The sequence below is a fragment of the Coenobita brevimanus genome, chromosome 43 (genome assembly GCF_032717465.1).
Source record: "Coenobita brevimanus isolate Jiangsu-jjx chromosome 43, ASM3271746v2, whole genome shotgun sequence".
In the NCBI taxonomy this organism is placed as follows: domain Eukaryota; kingdom Metazoa; phylum Arthropoda; class Malacostraca; order Decapoda; family Coenobitidae; genus Coenobita; species Coenobita brevimanus.
In genome coordinates this window covers 26,308,554-26,330,422 of record NC_136996.1, presented here as the reverse complement: position 1 = coordinate 26,330,422, position 21,869 = coordinate 26,308,554, and the positions used below count along the sequence as shown (strand labels likewise).

The 21,869-nt window shown below is 41.1% G+C and overlaps 1 protein-coding gene across 1 annotated transcript in view; it reads right to left on the bottom strand.

The window, feature by feature from the left end:
• Positions 1–21,869, bottom strand: part of LOC145397820 (BBSome complex member BBS7-like) — a 115,275-nt gene that overhangs the window by 23,029 nt on the left and 70,377 nt on the right. Inside the window, exons 11-14 of the mRNA XM_080270848.1 lie at positions 15,429–15,513; positions 11,114–11,219; positions 1,977–2,094; positions 1,446–1,598 (exon numbers count right to left, since the gene is read on the bottom strand). Coding sequence (XP_080126974.1) covers positions 1,446–1,598; positions 1,977–2,094; positions 11,114–11,219; positions 15,429–15,513 — 462 coding nt within the window. The remainder of the gene's footprint in view (positions 1–1,445; positions 1,599–1,976; positions 2,095–11,113; positions 11,220–15,428; positions 15,514–21,869) is intronic.

Sequence of the window (21,869 nt, the reverse complement as noted above, 5' to 3'; positions counted from 1 at the left end):
CACCTCTATCCCATGTGTTTGTCTTGGGTCGCATATATAAATCTGCCAAAATAATTTTCTCTTCTGATCTACTAATCTCTACTGCAATTAGTTCTACTTGTGAGGATATGTCTATTTCTATCTCTTTTACTTGGAGTCTTTTCTCTCTTAGTATCATAACTCCTTTCTTTTTTAATTTCTGTCTCTTCACCAAATATTGTACTCATCTAAATTTAAGGAGTCGTCTGATATCCATGGGGTAAATTTTGTTTCTGTCAGACAAATGATTGCTCGTTTTCTATGATTTAGTCTGTTATCTCTAATAATTCCATCTACATTTGAATACATCAACGTAGCCATATTGTTCACATATTTGACATCGGCTGAGTCTACTATCTTACTTTTATTTAGTCCCCGCTGTTTATGTGCCTTTTTTTTTTTTACTTGCAATCCTACTACTTTGTAAAAAAAAATTTACTTCTCTCTGCATCTGATCTTGCATCATTCTTTCTTTTTGCTTCTTCCCTCTTTTCCTTTTGTAATCCCCATTCCTCTTGTCTCAGGCACCTTTTTATCCATACTTCTTTGTATTACTCTGATTCGTTAAGTTTGTTGGCAATTTCTAATACCTCTTCTACAGTGTTCACAATTTGGAAGGTTACTTTCAGAGGCCTTGATTTGTTTCTCTCATATTTCCCTAATCATTTACATCCCTCTACATCTTTCTCACAGATTTCCTCTGATACTACTTCCAATATGTTCATTACATCTACCATCTCCCTGGTATCTCTGGTGATTCTATTCCTTGTTTCTTCTTCATCTTTACCAGTGTTGACTACAGATTTGTTAATTCCAGCTATTTCCTTTATCAGCCTTGGGTGTTTTCTTGTGTGTGTGTGTGTGTGTGTGTGTGTGTGTGTGTGTGTGTGTGTGTGTGTGTGTGTGTGTGTGAGAGAGAGAGAGAGAGAGAGGGTGTGGGGGGTGGGTACTAGGGCAGTTTGGCTTTCTTGTCTCCCTCCCTGTCCCCCCATCCTCCCCTACTCCTGCTTGTCTCCCTCCCTGTCCCCTTGCCCTTCCCTTCCCTCCACCCTCCTTCGCCCCAACTTGTCTTTCTCCCCACCCTCCCCCACCCCTGCTTGTAACCCTCTCCGTCCCCTCACCCTCCCCGGGTTAGCAGGAGGAAGTCCAGATGTCACTTTTATCAGACTTTTGCTTTTTCAGAATGGCTTGGGCTCCAATCAGTCCATTATAGTGAGGTTTTACTGTACTTTACAAATATGGTAATTCTTATCCAGTGTATGCATAATGGAATACCAATCAAACACATCAAACAGATAATGTACTCATGAAATGCAATGGTGTTAGGGGACCTAGTCTTGATTCCTAAAGAAGCAAATAAGACTCTGAAACACTATGCTTTAATCCCTTCAGCATAAAGATGCTTTCTGGGTATGCATTCTCACTACCTCAGGGTCACAGGTGCTGTAGCTGACAACAGCTGAGTTTTTCTCCACATCCAGAAGGTCAATGGGCACATCACTCTGTAGTAACACATTGTCAATGGCTGTCTGCACCTCCAAGCTCAGCAAATACGAGGCATCACTTCTGCTCAGGGTCATCTGTGCAGTCACCAAAAATGCTTACTGGTAATCTGTGCATCACCATCATCAGCACTCTGAACCTTTAAAATCATGGCAATAGGGTGGGGTACAAAACACAAACAAGGAAAGAGAGTGAAAAAGTATGAACAGCTTACCCAGTCAAATGGCCCACATGGTCACACACACACACACACACACACACACACACAACCATTCAAACCTCCAGTACCCTGGCTCCACCTCACACCAATAATATTTGGTATGTGAAAAGTAGCATAAAAAAAAAAAAAAAAAAAAAAATGAAAGAAGCACACACAGGAACACACTGTGACTAGTGGAATTACATTTAATCAGTCCTCACATTAAAGAGATTGCCTGCACTCCTCCAGTTCTCACCTTGTCATTAACAGAGAAGAATGGTACAGCTGAGATACCGGGAAAGGCACTCTGTGTGGCTGCCTGGTACTGGTCTCGCTCCTTTAGCACACGTTGCTGCAGCTCCTCTATCTCATCTCTGTACAGGCAGATAGAAGAGTATCACCATACAGTATAACATAGCTAATATCCAGCCTACTGGGTAACAAAGGAGCTGACCATGCGTTGCTGTTGCTAATTTCCCACTTACATTAACTGATAGTTAATTAAATCCATTAAAAAGAACAAAAACAAAGAACATACTCCAATATTTCTTAATTACATCCTATTAGACACATGCACTTTGTGAAGAGAGTGATACAACGAAGGAAAGGCTTGACAATGCCAATGGCACTGTCACCAAGTTCAGTAGTCTTCCACTGAGATTTTTCATTCACTGCTGGTATCATATCTTTGTAATTTGTCTTATTACTCCATAGTGATCTCTGGATCTAGTCAGGCATCAGTGTCTGTGCTACAACAGCACTGCAGAATGGGAGGTCCTCAGGCAGTACTTCTCTGACTTACGATGGAATAACTGTTGTTTCCATGGTCAAGCATCCTTTAAGGGCACATTTTAATCTATAGAAGTCATCCTTTTGGGCACTGAATCATACACCTCTATTCCTAATATACATACAAGAACCATCTCTGGTTTTCAATTAAAGTATAAAGTAGGAGAACACATAGCTAGGAGTGCTGTCAGTAGCCTCAATTAGCTGACTGGCATGATAAATTATGTGCTGGTGCAATACAGTAAGTCCTTGTTACATGTCAGTGATATGTTCTAAAATATCACAACTTTTCCCATACAAATTGTACTGTACTCAAAAACTGGGGGACTCGTGATAAATCAGCTTTACGTTACTAAGTAGTAATTCAACTTTTACGAGAAAATTTTTGGTAATGTACTGTGTGCTTAACTTCTCTTCCAAGAAAAACAGCTGTCTCTAGTCAGAATCAAAATGGCAATTCTTATGATGATGTTAGTGCACATAAAACCTACGTGCTATACAGTACTCTATCCGCTCTAACTTGGCTTACAACTGCCATCACTCAGTCTTTGATGCTTGGCTGTAACAACAAATGAACACACTAACATGATGCTGGTCATGAAAGAGTGTGATGGAAAGAATGTACAGTACAGTACTGTAATATTCTGCCACTGAGCTGTAACAAGAGATGAACTTGAGAATATGGTGTTGGTACTGGTAATGAATAAGTGGACAGACAAAGTACTTTCTTCTTCAGCCAATAAGCTATGGGAAATAACCTACAAAAGGACGAAAATATCTCCTAAACTATAGTGGACAGGCTGTAATGTCATCACTCACCAAAGCGTCATGAATATGTCTGTAATTCATATATATATATATATATATATATATATATATATATATATCATCATCATCATCAGCCGTTTGAGTATCCACTGCAGGACCGGCCTATCCCGACTGAAGTCGGGATGATACAGCCAATGTACCTCTACCAAGTGGCTTAGACTGTCTTGTCGAGATTGTATGTAGGGTGAGAAGTGCTTGTAAGTGTAATTGTAGTGTTGGAGTGGCTTGGGATGTGTGTGTAGTCTGTGAATCAAGTGTAATCGGCCCACGCAAGCCAACTGGGTGCAAGCATACTTTATAGTAAGTGACACTGGTTCAACCACAGCACCCTTTGTGTCCAGCAATGCAGTAAATATATATATATATATATATATATATATATATATATATATATATATATACAGTAAAAGTCCAATTTTTCAGCATCCAATTCCCCAGCAAATCTGACATTTCGGCAGTTTTGAGAAATAGTCCCATTTACGAAAATCCCTGATCGTTTGGCAGATTTTCCGATTTTTTTTGTCAGTCTTGAAATTCTCCATGAGGCTTGCCAGCTAGCTACCTGCCTTTACCCGCCTTAGTGAGTGAGATAGTGGAAGTGATGGAACGAGTCTACCACTGCCATGAAGCTCAGAGGCTAGCTTTCTCCCATAGCATAAAGAGAGGACAATCATGTAGTGAGTCTAGCATGGGAAAGAGAATCTGTTTCGCCATTCTTCCGCCATTCTTCTGGGTTGTTGCCATGCTGCTGCCGACTTATCTCGATTCTTCTGTGTGCTTTGTGAACTTCGTACCGAAGCAACAGGGAGAAGAGTCCTTAGAGCCTGTTGCAGGACCCTCTACTGCTGGGGACTTCTTCCAGCAGTAGCAGACTCCAATCCTTAGAGCCTGTTGCAAGACCCTCTACTGCTGGGGACTTCTTCCAGCAGTAGCAGACTCCAATCAACCCCTTCTATTGTACATATGTACATAAGGAACCTACTATAAGTTTAGGTAAGTGCATGTGAACTTGTAGGCCTACTGTACCATTACATTTATATACAGTATGTTCACTAATTTCTTTATTTTTCATATTCATGTATAGTACTGTATTCATTACAGTATTGTACAGTATCAAACAGTATACAGAACTCTCTCCAAACACATTTGTAATGATATGAGTAGTGATGATAGTGTTCACGGAAACATATAAGGTATTGAGTGGGTAGGGTTTTTGATAATTCGGCAATTTTGATTTTTCAGTACTTGCCTGGTCCCATAGATGCCGAAAAATTGGACTTCTACTGTATATATATATATATATATATATATATATATATATATATATAAATATATATATATATATATATATATATATATATACTGTATATATATAGATAGATAGATAGATATAGATATATATACTGTATGTATATATATCATCATCATCATTATCATCTGGACCTCCTTTCCCACCCTAGGGTGGGGTGAGGAGTAGCAATGTCCAGACACCAAAGTTTGCCCAGTTCAATGGGCCACACTTCCATTCACTCATCATTCAAGCCCATGGAATCCTGGCTCCATCAGATAGGCCAAAAAAATTTCACAACGTTCTGCAGCTTCACATATACCAATCTGACAGAGTCAATCCGAACGCTGTCACATTAAAAAGGGGTGCCAAATCCCTGATCATGAGCTTCTCCGCACAAAATTCACCCAGCCAGCTCGGTCTCTTGTCAGTCCCTCAGCCCCACCAACTTCCATACCTCTCTCCCTCACGCACTCATCCACCATATCGCTCCACCTTCTTCTTGGCCTACCTCTCCTCCTCGCTCCTTCAAATTAGCTCAGAAATACCTTTTTCACCCTTCTATTGCCATCCATTCTCTTCACATGACCAAACCATCTCAGTACACTCTCTTTGATTCTGGTGTCCACAGACTTCCTCACACTGCATCTTTCATGAATCACATTATTCCATATCCTATCCACTCTTTGTACTCCACATACATTCCTTAACAGTCCCATCTCCTCTGCTCTTACTCTTGACTTTTCATTTTCATGCCACACCATAATCTCACATCCGTATGTTAAAGTTAGCACTAACACTCCTTCATGTAAGCCTCGTGTAGCTGCAACACTCAAGCTTCTGCTTTTTATCAAGGCTTTCATAGCACCAACTACTTTCCTTCCTTGTGTCACTCTATTTTCCACTTCTTTTGCACATTTTCCTCTCTTTTCTATCCCTGTACCCAGGTATTAGAACTCTCTCACCAGTTCTAGTCTCTCTCTCCATTCACTGTAACATCTCACTGGGAGTAACCTTCTCTCTCAATAACCATCACTTTACTCATTTCTACATTTACTCTCAAAGCACTACACTCACAGACATCTACAGAACTCTGCACTAGTCTATCAAGCTCTTGTCTGGTATCTGCAAGTGGCATTGCATTATCAGCATACAACAAATTTTATACAGAATTAAGATGTCAGATATCAACGATATTAAGACTAAGCTTGAATCTCTACTGTCTGATATTAAGATCTGGATGACTGGGAGGAAACTTAAACTGAATGATGGTAAAACTGAGACCATCATCATCAAAGGAAACAGAAGGGGTAATGACACTGATAATGCCCTGGCTTTGAACATTGGCGTGTTATAGTTTCATCCTGTCAGTTCTGTTCAAAATCTGGGTGTTTATTTTAATTCAAAGTTAAATCACAAAGAACTTATTAATCAAGTTGTCAGTGGGTGTAAGTTGCATATCAGAAATCTGTACTCTGAGAAAATTCCTAAACAGACATTGCCTCTTAATACTGGTCCATGCAGTGGTCTTGTATCATGTTGATTATTGTAATTAACTGTTTATGTGATGCTACAAAATGTGGTGAATGATTTTGGCGTATCCAACAGAGCCAGGATTCCGGGGGCTTGAATGATGAGTGAATGGAAGTGTGGCCCTTTGGACTGGGCAAATTTGGGCTGTCCGGACACTGCTACTTCTCACCCTGCCCTAGGGTGGGAAAGGAGGTCCGGATGATGATGATGATGATGACGACGATGAACTGTGGACTGATCTTTCAAATAATATACTAACAAAAGTTCAGACTGTTTTGAACAGGGCAGCACAGCTTATCTTTGGTCTCCCTCTGAGAACCTCGATTACCCCGTTCCTAACTGAGCTACATTGGTTACCAGTAATGGCTAGAATGGAATTTAAACTGAGTCTTATTACATTCAAGGTTCCTAAGTTTGGTGAACCAAAGTATCTTGTTAAATTGTTAAAACTCCCTTCAGCACACCCAGGTGTGACGGTACTTAGTGAAGATGATTCCCTGCATCTTGATGTGCTGGGCGCCATTCACCAGTCATCTTTTTCAGATCGTTCTTTTGTGTATAGAGCCCCTTGGTTATATAATAGATTGCCATTGTCCAGGAGACAACTCTCTTCTGTTGAATCCTTAAAGAGACAACTGAAAGCCGTTCTTTTTTCAAAATGCTACGACCTGGAGAGAGGTAATATGGCAGATGATTATAGGGTTTAATTACTGCCACTTTCATATATACAGTATATATATATATATATACCGGTATATATATATATATATATATATATATATATATAATATATATATATATATATATATATATATATTTTTTACTGATGAAGTTTCTATTGTATATGAGAGATGTCACAATTCTTGTTACTGTAAAAATAATGTATATGTGTGTCGAGTGCAACTGAATTCCCCATGGAAGAACTGGCGCTTTTGAGACACAGATGACCAGATAATTATTATTATTATTTTGTGGTAAGTGGGGGCACTCACCATCCACTCACTTGATGTAGTGCTGCTCTCGGGTGTCTGCCCTTTCCTCTCCTCCATCCTTCTTTCCATCCATCCTCTTCTGTCTTTCCTTCATTCTTTCCTCTTCCTTCTGCATGCGGGTTACTTTACACTCCCTCTTGTGTCTTTCTTTCCTTCATTCTTTCCTCTTCCCTCTGCCTGTGGGTGACTCTACACTGAGTAACAAGCCAAATGGCTTCCTGTACACCAGGAAACCATTTACTACACTGGGTGGTAACCATATAACCAAATTTTGGCGCCTGGTGGTTTAGTGGGTAATAAAGGTGCTCCAATCGGATTGAGCCGGTGAAGGTTTATATCCAAGGGGTGGTTGGGGTTTATTGCTCACATAATGCCACTCAGAGATGAGTGAGGCTGGTCACTCTCATCTTAAATGCCAGGACCAACTTTCCTAGCACCGGGCTCCTACGCTCCTCATGGGGCAATGTAGGATTAGATGATGGATGGATTATTATTATTATTATTATTGCCTATTTTCTCCTTCCATCAGATGCATTTATATAGCATAGTCATGTCTCCTCTTTTCCTTCTCTCCTGTAGTGTTGGTAGATTTGATTTTTCTAGTCTTTCTTTGTAGCTTAGATCCTTTAAGCTTGGTACCCATCCTGTAGGTGCCCTCTGTACTTTTTCAATCTTCTCTATGTGTTTTTTGAGATGAGAATTCCAGACTACTGATGCATACTCCAGGGTTGGTCTAATGAATGATGTTATTATCTTTCTCAGCATGTCTTCATTTATATATGTGAATGCTTCTCTCATATTATCACACAGTGTATACATGTGTGTATTTACCTATTTGTATTTACCTATTTGTAGTATACAGGAATTGAGCAATGCTCGTGTTGTCTATGTGTGTGTGTGTGTGTGTGTGTGTGTGTGTGTGTGTGTGTGTGTGTGTGTGTGTGTGTGTGTGTGTGTGTGTGTGTGTGTGTGTGCAAACAGAATTTCAACAAAAGCAATTACAACACAAAAACAAGTCTTAACAAGTAAAATAAATAAATAAATGAATAAAATAATAATTATAGATAATGAATGAAAATGAATGATAATCCATCCATCCATCATCCAATCATATGCTGCCCCATGAGGAGCGAAGGAGCCCAGGATTAGGCAAGTTGGTCCTGGCATTTAATATGAGAGTGGCCAACCTCATGCATCCCTGAGTGGCATTATGTGAGCAATAAACCCCAACCACACCTTGGATATAAACCCACACAAGCTCAATCCACCTGGAGCACCTTAATTACCCTTTAAATCACAAGGCACCATGAACTGGTTATATGGTTACCACTCAGCATAGTAAATGGTTTCCTGGTGTACAGGAAAGCATCTGACTTGTCACTCAGTGTAGAGGTACCCATAGGCAGATGGAAGGGGAAAGAATGAAGGAAAGAAAGACAGAAGAGGGAATGTAAAGTCATCCATAGGCAGAAGGAAATGGAAAGAATGATGGAAAGAAAGACGGAAGAGGAAGGAAGGATGTGAGGAAAGGGCTACATCGAGTCAATAATAAAAATAATTATAATAATGATAATAACAGTAATAATGAAGAAATAAATTAATAAAACCAAACTGATGTACATACCAAAATAAACATAAATGAAAAATCTGAAGCTCACTCTCCCTAACCCTTTTAGGATATTAAAAATCTCAATAATTCTTCCCAATGCCAGACAGCCTTAGAATGGCCTCACATCATCTAAGGGTTAACAACACTCTCCAGTAACTTTTTCACAACATGGAGAGTCTTAACTTTCTTATATTAGCTACATCCAACCATTTTCATCCAGCATAGGTGTGGCCTCTCATCATTTAAGAGTTAAGACAAGAAGTTTGAAGCTGTGAGACTGTTACTCACACAGGGTGATGGAAAAGTGGCTACAGAAGTCATCTGTTGTCTGAAACAGTGTGGACTTGATGCCAAGCTGGGGTAAAGAACATGTTAATGATATGAATTTAGTTAAAATAGACTTTATACATCTTGCAAAAAAGCCATCAACAGGGTACAGTAAAAGTCCTCCCATGCTGCATCTGGTCTTATGGTATTTCCAGTCTTTCAGCAGTTTTCATAAATAGTCCCATTATGAAAGTTCTCTGCTCTTCGGGCACATATGTTGAGCCGACTGGCACCTGCGACGGGGTCGTCAGTTTGTCGCTGGTACCCATGCGTCCATAGTTGCCAATTTGGCGCTGTTGTTGCTAGATCATGTGTTTTTCATAATAATTTTGTACTTTTCATAATAACTTAGCACCAATAAATATTAGATTTTCTATTACATCTAGTGCATTTTGAGGTCCAATTTAGTGCAAAAATATGAACAGTTCACCTACAGCTTAGTGCATTTTAAAGTTGAGTTTAGAGCTTTTGAAGATTTCTGTTTGCCAACACTGCATGCACAATCAGCCATCATGATTTGTGAGTGTCTGGCTTTGTGAGCAGGACCTTTCAAAACTTTGGAAGCTTTCTCGTGCTATTTTATGGTGTCCATATGTAAATACATATAGGTTAAGGTAAGTTCATATGTACTGTATCATTAAATACACTAAATATAAGTTGCTTATTAAAAATTTAGTGCTTAAGGTTGACCAATAATACTTGCTAGACATTGTGATTGCACTGAGGTGACTGATTATGATTGCTAGAAACTTTTTGGCAGGTTTTCTCAGTCATTCGGCACCTGCTTGGTCCTGAAGATGCCAAATGAGAGGACTTTTACTGTAATAATAGTAATACTAACACTAATGATAATAAAATAACACCAACACACCAGTTCTGAATGAGAGCTCAGCTACACTTTCAATACTGATAGTGGGTATTAAAGCTATCCATCCATCCATCATCCAATCCTATGTCGCCCTATAAGAAGCGTAGGAACCCGGGGCCAGGCAAGTTGGTCCTGACATTTAAGATGAGAGTGACCAGCCTCACTCATCCATGAGTGGCATTATATGTGCAGAAAGTGAGAGGTGTTAATGTTGGGGGTAGAGTTACGAGAGGTACACTGAAAGAGATCTGAGATAAGGTCATTGTGTGTGACCTCAAGGATAATGGACTAAATAAGGAAGCTGCCAGAGATCGAGCGGCATGGAGGGCTGCCATTAGGTGACCAAGGCCGACGCATGCATGCATGTTGGAGCCTTCAAAAATGAAACGAAATGAATAGTAATAAAAAACAGTAAGACACTCTTAAGTAAGACTACCTGGGGCTTAAGCCTGTCTGACTTATCTAACAAGAGTGACCATCCCATCCCATCTCTAAGGGGAAATAAAATCTCTCTGCTATGAGAAAATAAAAAAGAAAAACACTTATAACCCTCCTAAACAGTTATTTCAGGAAAATTTTACTTTATCTTTATCGTATTTTTACATCTCATGCACATAACAAAATGACAAGAAAATACACTACAAGTAAGCTAAAATTTTATCCGACTTAGGGGAGTTCTGGCTTATAAGTTGTCCTACTTAAGGGAGTCTTATTGTAAATAGATCTCATGCAATAAAATAAGGCAACCAAAACAACTGCAGTTAAGCAGTGTAGACAAATTTACTGTGATGGTGCAAACAAAGGTGTGTTAATCACTTGCTGCTGCCAGACAACATTCAAGTAAAGAAAAATCACTCTTGTTGGTGGGATTAATAAAGGGGGCATTTTACCCCTCCAGTTCTCAAAGTTGCTCCTAGGCTATATAAAATTGTCTGGTGTCAGCAAAAAGAAACTACAAATCACATACATGGTTTGAAGAAGTTAAGGGAAGTCCAGCAGTGATTTTTTCAGTTAAAAAGGACTAATATAAATTTTGGCATTAATAAATAATAAAATAAATAAATAAATAAATAAGGTTACCCCCAAAATGACCTAGTTAATCAGTGTATTTAAATTTACTGTGCTGGTGCCAATGGTGCTGCACTTTTTAAAGTTGTACCTGAGCCTCTGAATCTTCTGCTTGGAGTCCTGTGAGATGTGTACCACACCCGACTCTGAACTCAGGTTGCGGTCCATTGGCTCAGATGTCACACCAAACACCCATCCTGCCCAACATGATCCACAAACTTACTTCAGAACAGTCAGTTTGTTTTCATCTAATTAAACTAGACCACTGGTGCAGTCTGAATACTAAGCCTTGGTTGAATGAAATCAATTGAGCCTTAGTTATGAGGTACCGGTACTAGTTGTTGCTGCTGCTTAACCTCAGTCTTTGGCAAAGCAGATCCATTAACAACAGGTAAGCATCTACTTCTGTAGCTCCATCCTACTAATATAGTACAGTGCGTACACTGTGTACAGAATGAGCATCTCACCAGCATCAAACCAGGGTCCTTCACGGTGCAAGGAAATACAAAGTTTGGCTCCTGGGTGGAGGTTGCAGCTGCTTCACTCCACCCAGGATACATAGTGCCACTACATGTAGGTTCCTCGTCAGCATCTGAAGTAGGAATGAATCACACTTGTTACTAATCAGTTCAACCCTACACTTACATTAACTGAGCTGAAAGGACTTAGGGATCTTTCCTGGTTAAAGAAAATGCACTGTAAGCTAATACAGTTTCATTCTTTCAACTTAATGACATCTTTTAACCTAATGAGCACAGGGATGTCTTTTTCATTTTATGCTTGCCATCTCCAGTTCATTTAATAAACTCTAATGAGAGTTTGTCTAAAGTTGAATAAAACCATCTGGTGGTTGCAAGAATAAGATTTAAATATGCCATTACAATGAAGATATTAATGGTTTATTCTTGTTAACTCCTGATGCTCTGATTCAGCTGCAGGGTTACTGAAGGCTATATCTAGCCTTTACTCTTAGAAAAGGCTCTTTCAGGCTAAATGAAATTGTCTGAAAATAACATGAACAGAACAGACAACAGGTCATAGGACTTCGGGGACAATATAGTACAAATACACTGGATTAAATAATGCAAATCAAGAAGGAGAGAGAGAGAGATAGAGAGAGAGAAAAAAAAAAAGGCAATGAAAGTGACACAAAGAATATTGTTTAATTTCATTTTTGAAGGCACCAGCATGCTTGCATGCATCAGCTGTGGTCACCTAATGGTGGCTCTCCATGCTGCTCGATCTCTGGCAGCTTCCCTATTTAGTCCCTTATCCCTGAGATGACAATGACCTCGTCCCAGGTCTTTTTTGGTCTACCTCTCATAACCCTACAACCACCAATAACACTTCTCACTTTCTGCACCCAATTATCATCCCCCATCCTCTCCAAATGCCCAAACCATCCCAATCTACATCTCTCCATCACAACACCAATACACTCCAGTCCCATCCTACCTCTCAACTCTTCCATCGTAAATCTAGCCCCCCAGGCCTCGCACTCAGGGAAGCACTACATATCCACCCAATCATTGCCATTTCTGTACGTTGGAGCCTGTGAATATCCTCTTGCTTTACTGCCAAGGTCTCACTACCATACAGCATTACACTCCTAACACACGCCATATACAAAGATCCCTTAGCACAGAGGGAGAGCTCTCTCAGTGTCAAGAGAAGCAATAGCTCCCTGAACTTCTTCCAACCACTCCTCACTTTAGTACAGAGCTAGCTCCAGCCCAACCTCCAGCACATAACATGTCTCCCAAATAAAAAAACCCTTCCACATACTCAAGAGACTCATCAGCAAATTCAATCCTTTCAGGACTGGCAATATCCACATCCTCTCCCCAACACACTGCACACGTGAAATCAGCGTTATCTCGTAGTCTACCTCTAATACTACATTTCTTATACACCCACTTATCACAAATGCTGCACAAGATAGAATTACTTCTCACACCATTGCAGTACCGCCACCAACCCTAGATATCATCACTTTTGTTTTATCTGCATTTACTCTTAAGCCCTTGTGACCCATACCATCTCTCCACTTCCTAATCTTTCCTCCGCTTCCCTTTCATTCTCTGCAAAGAGCATCAAATCATCAGCATGCAACATCTCCCACGGAAGTCCATTTCAGGAGTCATGTGAGAGGGCTTTAAGTACCACGATAAACAACAGGGGACTCAAAACTGATCTCTGATGCACACCAACATTCACGGGAATCTCACCACTCATATCTGCATTCACTCTTACCTGAGTGCGAGCACCCACATACATGGCCACAACCATCATAATAACCAGCCACTCCTCGATCCCAAGCTTTCTCATTGCTCACTTCGCTACCTCTCTAGAGACTCTGTCAAAGGCCTTCTCCAAACTAACAAAAAGAAAGTACAGTTCCCTTTTCTTTCCTATATATTCATCCTGAAGCTGTTGAACAATGAATAGGGCATCAGTGGTCCACTTGCCTGGCAAGAACCCAAACTGCACCTCATCAATATTCACTCTCTCTCTCAAATCATAACTTCTAGAACTCTCTCCATTACCTTCATTATCTGATCTAAAAGCTTTATATCTCTATAATTTCCTCTATAATGTGTAAACGTACACATTTACAATTAAACTCTTCAGCCAATCATCTGGGACCACTACCTTTCCTTCATTATTCTTCACACACTGGTCATCTATGATATCCCTCTTCTTCCTCTTCATCTGATTTACCACCTTAAATATCTTATTCTTCCTTTCCTCACTATTTAGGTTAACTATAAGTCTTTGAGATTCAGACTTTGCCCTGTATACCTCTCTTCTAACCCTATGCATGGCAGCCAAGTATTCGTCTCTGCTACCACCCTTTCTCCTCTCCCAGAAAAGCCTTCTTTTCTCCTTAACTGTAGCTCCTACACCCTCATCCAACCACCAAGTTACTTTATGACATGGAGCCCCTTGTCTATCCACACAATGGGGCAGTAACTCTCAAGAGGTTGTTGTTCTTGAGGGTTCCGTACTGTTCATTAACACTTCTATCAATGTCTCCCTGTTGAGCCACTACTCTTTTCATCTCATCCACAAAACAGTACTCTTGTGAGAGTTGAGAATGTTCAGTGACTTATATAGTAACAGAAGTATGTATATACTGTACAGTGATCCCTGGGTTATACCACACTTGTACTTGGTTACAGTGGTTTTCATTACCATTGCAAGATGAAAATCTACACTCCTGCCATCATAGTCCATATTTCAACTAAAAACATCAATATCACATGTCTGAACTGGTTTCTGCTGACAATGATGTTTCAGTTTCTGATGGATTTGAGGCATGCAAAGTTGTGGCCCTGCTATAGGAGTTAATCTTAGGTGATGGAGAGTACTCCCCACCCCCTAGCCCATCAACCCCTTATCTCAGGTTTCTCCATGGTACTGTATATGTCTCTTCCTTATTGTGCCCTATTCATTACTTTCTATTAACCTAACCATGCCTATGTGTGTGATTCTGGACCTTGCCACAACAGTATGTACATATTCAGTGGGTCTAAACCGTCGTAAATGAGAAATTTTGGGCTTGCACTTGGGTGCCTGGTACCAATTATGACAAATCCCATGTGATTTGTCTATTCGTTATCGCACAATTCCATTATCATGTGCAATGTTTGGTACCTATTATGTGCATAACAATGGGGGCAGTGTGCATATAAATTCAAATAATCCTGGAGATGTTAACATATTGTACCATATCATTTATACAGGCTCCAACATGCTTGCATGTGTCAGCCTTGGTTACTTAATGATGGCTCTCCACGCTGCTCAATCCCTGGCAGCCTCCTTTTTCAGCCCATTATCTCTGAGGTTTGTCCTGGCTATACCTATTAGGAAGTTACTGAGATGAAGATGATGATGAAGATATTCATTCATCATCTAATCTACTGTATATTCATCTCATTACCATCCCTTTTGTTAATATTGTACATGACATTGTACATGACATTCGGGTACACAAAGCACTCATCACGTTATAAATATTTGCATAATAAGCTATCAAAGGTAACAGGAACTACTGTAATATCTTAAAGGAAATAGCAATGGAGTTAGTGATCTTACAACAGGCTGTAATGAAGACACCAATAAATGTGGCTTACTCAGTTTATAACTGTCTCCCAAGATAATTAGGGTTGAAAGGACCATCTCTACCCAGCCACACTTCTACACATGAGAAAAACAACACTCTCTTCTTCGGGAGAGGAGGGAAAGGTGTATAAATAATCAGGCACAATCAAGTTTCAAGCTCCTCTTGCCTTAACTTATGACTGAGGTGAGATAGTGTCCCTGACCATCTCAGTCTTGGGCTGGAGATCAAGGCAGCTTCCTAAGTACTGTATCTATCTAAACAGAGTTGGAAAATGACTAACCAGTGTAAGTTGATGCCACAACTTCATCATATCCAGCATTGCCCACCACTGCCCCCTGCACTGATGTCACACTCTCACTGCATGACTGTAATGAAGCACAAGTGAACTAATTATAATTAAAGTCTTCATAAAAGTAAACAGGTGCAAGGCACAAAATAAGAGATCATCATTTAAAAAAGAAAGAAAAACAAGTGACCACAACCTACAAAATACAGGTCCTCCCCCACGTATGAATGGGTTATGCTCTGAGAAACGGCTCATGTCAATTTTTTCGTAAGTCGAAAATGTATTTAACACACCTAACCAACTGAACACCACAGCCTAGCCAAGCCTACCTTAAACATGCTTGGAACACTTACATTAGCCTACAGCTAGGCAGAATCATTAACACACAGCCATCCATCCATCAATCATCTAATCCTATTTTATAATAAAGTGTTGAATATCTCATGCAATTCCATGTACTGTAATTTATTAAATATTTTACTGAAAGTACAAATTTGTCTATCTATCTATCTATAGCCCGACGCCCTAATCCCGCAAAGGGTGGCCGCAGACAAATCGCCTCCAAGTCACTCTGTCACCCACCATTTGACTCCCCTCCCCCCAACTCACCCCCCCCTCCCTCATATACCTCTCAACTCCATCCCTCCACCTCATCCTCGGTCTACCCCTCCCTCTCCCTCCCTCCACCTCACCTACATACACCCTCTTAGTCAGTCTTTCATTCTCCATTCTCTCCACATGTCCAAACCACCTCAGTGTATTTCTCCTAATCTTTTCAACCACATCCACATCTACCCCACAACGTTCCTTCACTTCTTCATTCGTCAACCTGTCCCTCCACGTCACTCCACATGCTCCTCTCAAGTAACTCATTTCCACTGCTCTCACTCTTGACTTGTTCCCCTCTTGCAAGGTCCACGCCTCGCTTCCATACGTCAGGGTAGGGATCACAATACCATCATGCAGTGACTTCTTAACTTCCATACTCACCTCCCTATTTCTCATCACTGCTTTCAGTGTACCAACAACCTTTCTTCCCTGCTGTACCCTTTCACGTACTTCATCCCCCAAAGTTCCATCCTTACTCATCACACTACCCAAGTACTTGAATGCACTCACAATCTCCATATCCTCACCATCCAACCTCACTGCACACTCTGTGACTTCATTCCTCTCAAACACCATAACTTTACTTTTGTTTACATTAACTTTCAGCTTCCTCCTCCTACACACTGTCCCAAATTCATTCACCAAACCTTGCAACTCCCATTCATCTTCACTCAACAAAAATTTATAAGTGACTGTTTTTAAGTGGGAGAGGACCTGTACTACAAGTATCTTATAATAAATGCTGGTCAATCTGCCATTCAAAATCAAAGAGTTTGTGGTGCCTATTCCTTATCTTTACATGGCAGAATCTCCAGACAGGACCTCCGGCTGACCACAGCATGACTGATATGGAAAGCAACCACAACACACTTCTCTAAAGAATAATTGACTACTGTCATTTTACAAATCCAGGTCTCTGCTTCACTTCCAGGTGCAAACAGACTACAGTGAGGAGACCCTGGCCAAAGATCTCAAAGCTAGCTCTGGCATCAAACCCTAGAACTCTTGGTTGTGAGCTAAATGTGCCTTTGATTACCTCACTTTCACTCCTGCTGCTCATTACTGCAGGTATCCTATAATAGAAGACTATAAACCTAACACAAAAAATCTCAATGTGGGCGGTGCCTATTTGCCATTCTTCATGCAAGAACCACCCACTGACCCTTTTTTTTTTTTTTCCCCTCAATGTATGGAATTAGGAACCAAGGACCAGGGGCATGCAAACTGCTCCCTCCAAGAAAAAACAAAAGCAAGATACCAGAGAGCCAAATTCAAATCTATTCATTTAGAGATGCCTGGACACAAAGCATCTGAAAGACTGGAGATCGTAGGCAGTGGGAAAAACAGAGAGGGAGAGTTCTAGAGTTGACCTGTTGCATACATGAAGGACTGGGAGTAGCGGTAAACTCTTGCATTAGAAAGCTGGATAGAAAAGGGATGAGAGTTTGTTTCCAGATGGGTTCTACGTGTCTACTGTAGTGGTGGGGGGGATGCAAGCACACAGTTTGAAAGAGAAGTGACCATTGAAGCAGCGACAGAAAAGTGATAAAGATGCAACAGTATGGTGAAGAGAATGAGGTTGAAGGGAGCCAGTACGAGGAGGAGAGTTAATGAAATGAAAAACCCTTTGTCTCCAACCTGCTGAGAAGAGCTCTGCGTGGGGGGTGGAGGGGAGCTTCCTCACACATAAGAGTTGTACTCTACACAGGGGCAAATAAAGCCCATGTATGAAGTCAACAACTGTGCAGGGGTGAAGAAGGTATGGAGTAAGCTTAGCTCACCCAATCTCTTGGAAGCAGATTTTACATGAGAGGTAATATGTTCTTTTCAAGATAACTCCCAAGAGAATGAAACCCCATTTATGTTCAAAGATGATGCAGGACTGAGTTGGATATTGTTAAAAATTAGAGGGTACTCCTGTGGAAGATTCTGTCAGGTTGACAGATGAAAGAATTGAGTTTTTGGTCATTAAAAACAAGACTATTTTTACCCCAATCTGAGATATGAGCCAAGTCAGACATTAGGTGTTCCATAACCTCATCCCCTGATTGCTGAAGCAACTGCTGAGATGGATGCTGGGGGAAGCGAATGGAAAGGTGAAGGGTGGAGTCATCAGCGTATGAGTGGATAGAAAGAGAGTTGGTGAGTTGGTGATACGACAGAGCCCTGGGGAACACCACTATTGATAGTTCTAGGAGAAGAACAGTGGCCATCTACAACAGCAGCTACAGAATGACCAGAAAGGAAGCTAGTAATAAAGAGTTAGATAGAAGGAAAGAAACCATAAGAGGGTAGTTTGGAATTTAAAGATTTATCCCAGCCTCGATTGAAAGCCTTTGAGATGTCAAGTGCAATGGCAAAGCTTTCGCCAAAGTCCCAAAAAGAGGATGGCCAGGAGCGTGAAAGGTAAGTGAGAAGATCACCTGTGAAGCGTCCCTGGTGGAACCCATACTGACGATCAGAAAGAAGGTTGTGATAAGAAAGATGCTTTAAAATTTTTTTGTTAAGAACAGACTCAAAAACTTTTGAAATATAGTATGTTAAAGCAATTGGGTAATAGAGGGCTGGGAATGGTCACCCTTCTTTGGGACAAGCTGAATGAGAGCAAACTTTCAGCAAGATGGAAAGGTACAAGTTGACAGACAAAGACAAAAGAGTTTACCTAGGAAGGGTGTAAGCACAGAAGCAATAGTTCTTGAGAACAACAGGAGGGACCCCATCAGAACCACATGCCTTGTTAGTAATGAGACCAGTAATGGCAGAAAATACATCAATTAAAGAAATTCTAATGTCAGCCATGAGGAAGTCATGAGGGGGGAATAGATGGTGGGACAGCACTAGAATCGTCTAAGGTGGAATTAGGTGAGAAAGTCTGAGAGAAGAGTTCTGCTTTATCAGTAGAAGAAATAGCTACAGAGCCTTCAGAGTGGAAAAAAGGAGGGAAGGATGATGAGGTAAAGTTATTAGAAAGGTTTCTGGCAAGGTGACAAAAGGAGTGGGATGAATTCGAGTTGCAGAGTTCAGGGCATTTATTATGGATGAAATTATTTTTAACTGTGCGAAGAACAAATTTAGCACGATTCCAGGCAGAATCATAAAAAAGACAAGATTCTGGGGTGGGTTAGCTCTGGTACCTTGTGTATGCCTTCTCCTTGTTGTGGACAGCATCAGAACAAGCGTGATTAAACCAAGGTAGAAGTAGTAGCAGTTGTTTCCTAGACAGTCTGGCCGAACAGCCCCGCGTCCCTAAGGAAGGCTACAGCCGAGACAGGGCTTCCCCACAGAGCTCTCAAGGAGTTTATGTTGTGTTGTTGGCGTAGGTGATTGTATGCAATGCAGTCTTCCATAATGTGTTTAATAGTATGGGGTGCTGTATTACATCCTGGACAGGCATCAGCGACGGAGTCATCCAGCCTCTTCTGATAACTTAAGAGGGCTGGATGATGCCCACATCTCAGCCTGGCCAGGTGGACCCGGTCCTCAGGAGGGAGATAGAATTCAGAAGGGTGGATATTAGGAGGCCGTGCATGCGGCTGTGTGTTGTCTTTAAGTGACTGAATGGAGCGGCGAGTGATATGAGTGTGGATATGCTCCTGGAAGCTGGTCTGAGGTGGGCGAGGGGGGGAAAGATGACAGTATTTGTGTATGATATCGTGTGCTGGGTGTTGTTTTGATGTTCCTTGGTGTGTGCAAATGTGCTGCCATGTACAGCAGAGTAGCGGATGTTGTGGGTTTGTGGAGGCTGCAGCGAGAATTTGTGTGCCTCTCGTGTCTAGATGATCCGTGACTTTGAGGACTTTGGTTTCTTGATGTAGCTGGTCTGTAGGTGTCGTAGCTGTGCAGCCTGTGATTATTTTTAAGGCCTTGTTCTGTATGGTCCGTAGAGTGCTGTAGTGTATTTTAGTGGGGTTAGAAGCCCAAGCAGGGCTTGCATAATTCATCACTAATTGTATATTTTGTTTGTATACTGTGGTGGTGGTTTCTTTGTTGTGTCCAAATGTTGTATGGGCAAGTGACCTCAAGGCATTGAGTCTTGGTGTTAATTTATCTTCAATGTTTGTGATGTGTTGTTTAAATGACACTGATGGATTGTATGTTACACAAAGGATTTTGTGTGTGTGTGTGTGTGTGTGTGTGTGTGTGTGTGTGTGTGTGTGTGTGTGTGTGTGTGTGTGTGTGTGTGTGTGTGTGTGTGTGTGTGTGTGTGTGTGTGTGTGTGTGTGTGTGTTGTTTATGATGAGGTGTGTAATATGACTATGTTCTGCTGTCCAGTTTGTGAAAAAGGTTACTGTAGATTTGGTTGGGGCTATTTTGAGCCTGTTTGTGGTGAACCAATCATGTAGTGTGTTGAGGTAAGGTTGGAGGATGTGTGCAGCTGTGTTTGGGTTTTGGTGTGTACATGTAAGTGTTATGTCATCTGCACAGGAAGCTACGTGTATCTGTGGTGTGTGGGGTGTGGGTATGTCATGCATGTATGGGTTAAGGAGGGTGGAGGACAAAACAGATCATTGAGGGATGCCATTTGTGAAGTTTCTGATGTTAGAAGACTGACCAGCAAATGTTACCGGTACATGTGCACATCTGCCTGCTACGTAGTTTGCCAGCCATCTTTTTTGTGTTATTGTGCATGTTTGTGCTGAATATTTTGTTTGTGAGGTTGTGGCAGGGGATGGTATCAAAAGCTTTGCTAAAAGTCTAGTCTGACTAGCAGTGTTCTGTGTGGTGGCCTAGCTGAATTCATGCCATCAAAAACTCTGTCTAAGGTCTGTAATAAGGGTGTTTGTGGAGTGTAACGGCATAAAACCATGTTATGATGGGGCTAGGGGGGGTGTGAGGTGTAACTAGTTGTAGTACCAGTCATTCAGTGACTTTGGAAGGGGTGCAGAGGAGTGTGATGCAGGTAATATTGGGTTCGGGGATAGTGATGATAACGCCATGCTCCCAGATCTTGGGTATCATGTAATGTGAGTAGCTGTAGTTTGTTATGTGCTTGTATGCCTTGTGGTCCAAGGTGTTTAAGGTGTATGCTGCTTATGTTGTTTGGTCCACAGGCAGATGAGTGCTTAAGGTTGCTTATGATGTGCTTCATCTGGTTGTAAGAGAAAGGTGCAAAGTCTGTGGGGAACTGTCTCTTACGTCGGAGGATACGTCAGTCGTCGCGATGACAGTAGTTGCTTGTTGTTTGTTTGAAGGTATGGTGTCTGTTGTTGTGATGGCAGTGTGATTGTATAATGTTGCTGTTGGGGAGTGTGATGTTGTTTAGTGTTTTGTAGAGTTTGCTTGTGTTTGTTTTGTGGTCAAGTGTTTGGAGATCATTATTCCAGTTTAGTGTTTGCTGTTTAGATTTTTTTTTGTTTAAATGAGTTTTGAGTTCTTGCATGTGTTGTACAATGTCTTGTGTATGGGGTATTGGGGAGTGTCGTAGTGTGTCCCGTTGACTGATGAGGCCTTGAATTTCCGGTGCGAAGTTGGGGTTCTCTCTCTTTCTGTTGCCTCTAGGGATGTGTCTTTTGTCTGTGTTTTGTATAACTGTGTTGAAAGTGTGCACAGCGGTGTTATTGTTTGTGATGGATGTACTGTCTAATGTTTCTAAGTGTTGTTCTGTTTCAGTCGTGAAGGCCTCCCAGTTGGCTCTCTTATAATTGGTGTACGTGTATCTGAGGCCAGCTGGGGTGATTTTGGTTTTGGTAGTGATGATGATCAGGAGGTGGTCAGAGCCATGAGTTTTGACCACTCTCCAGGATATTGTAGGGGCGAGGTTTGGGGAGCAAAAATGATGTCTGGGGATGATGGGAGGAAGAGGGCTTGGTGTGGGATATGGGTATG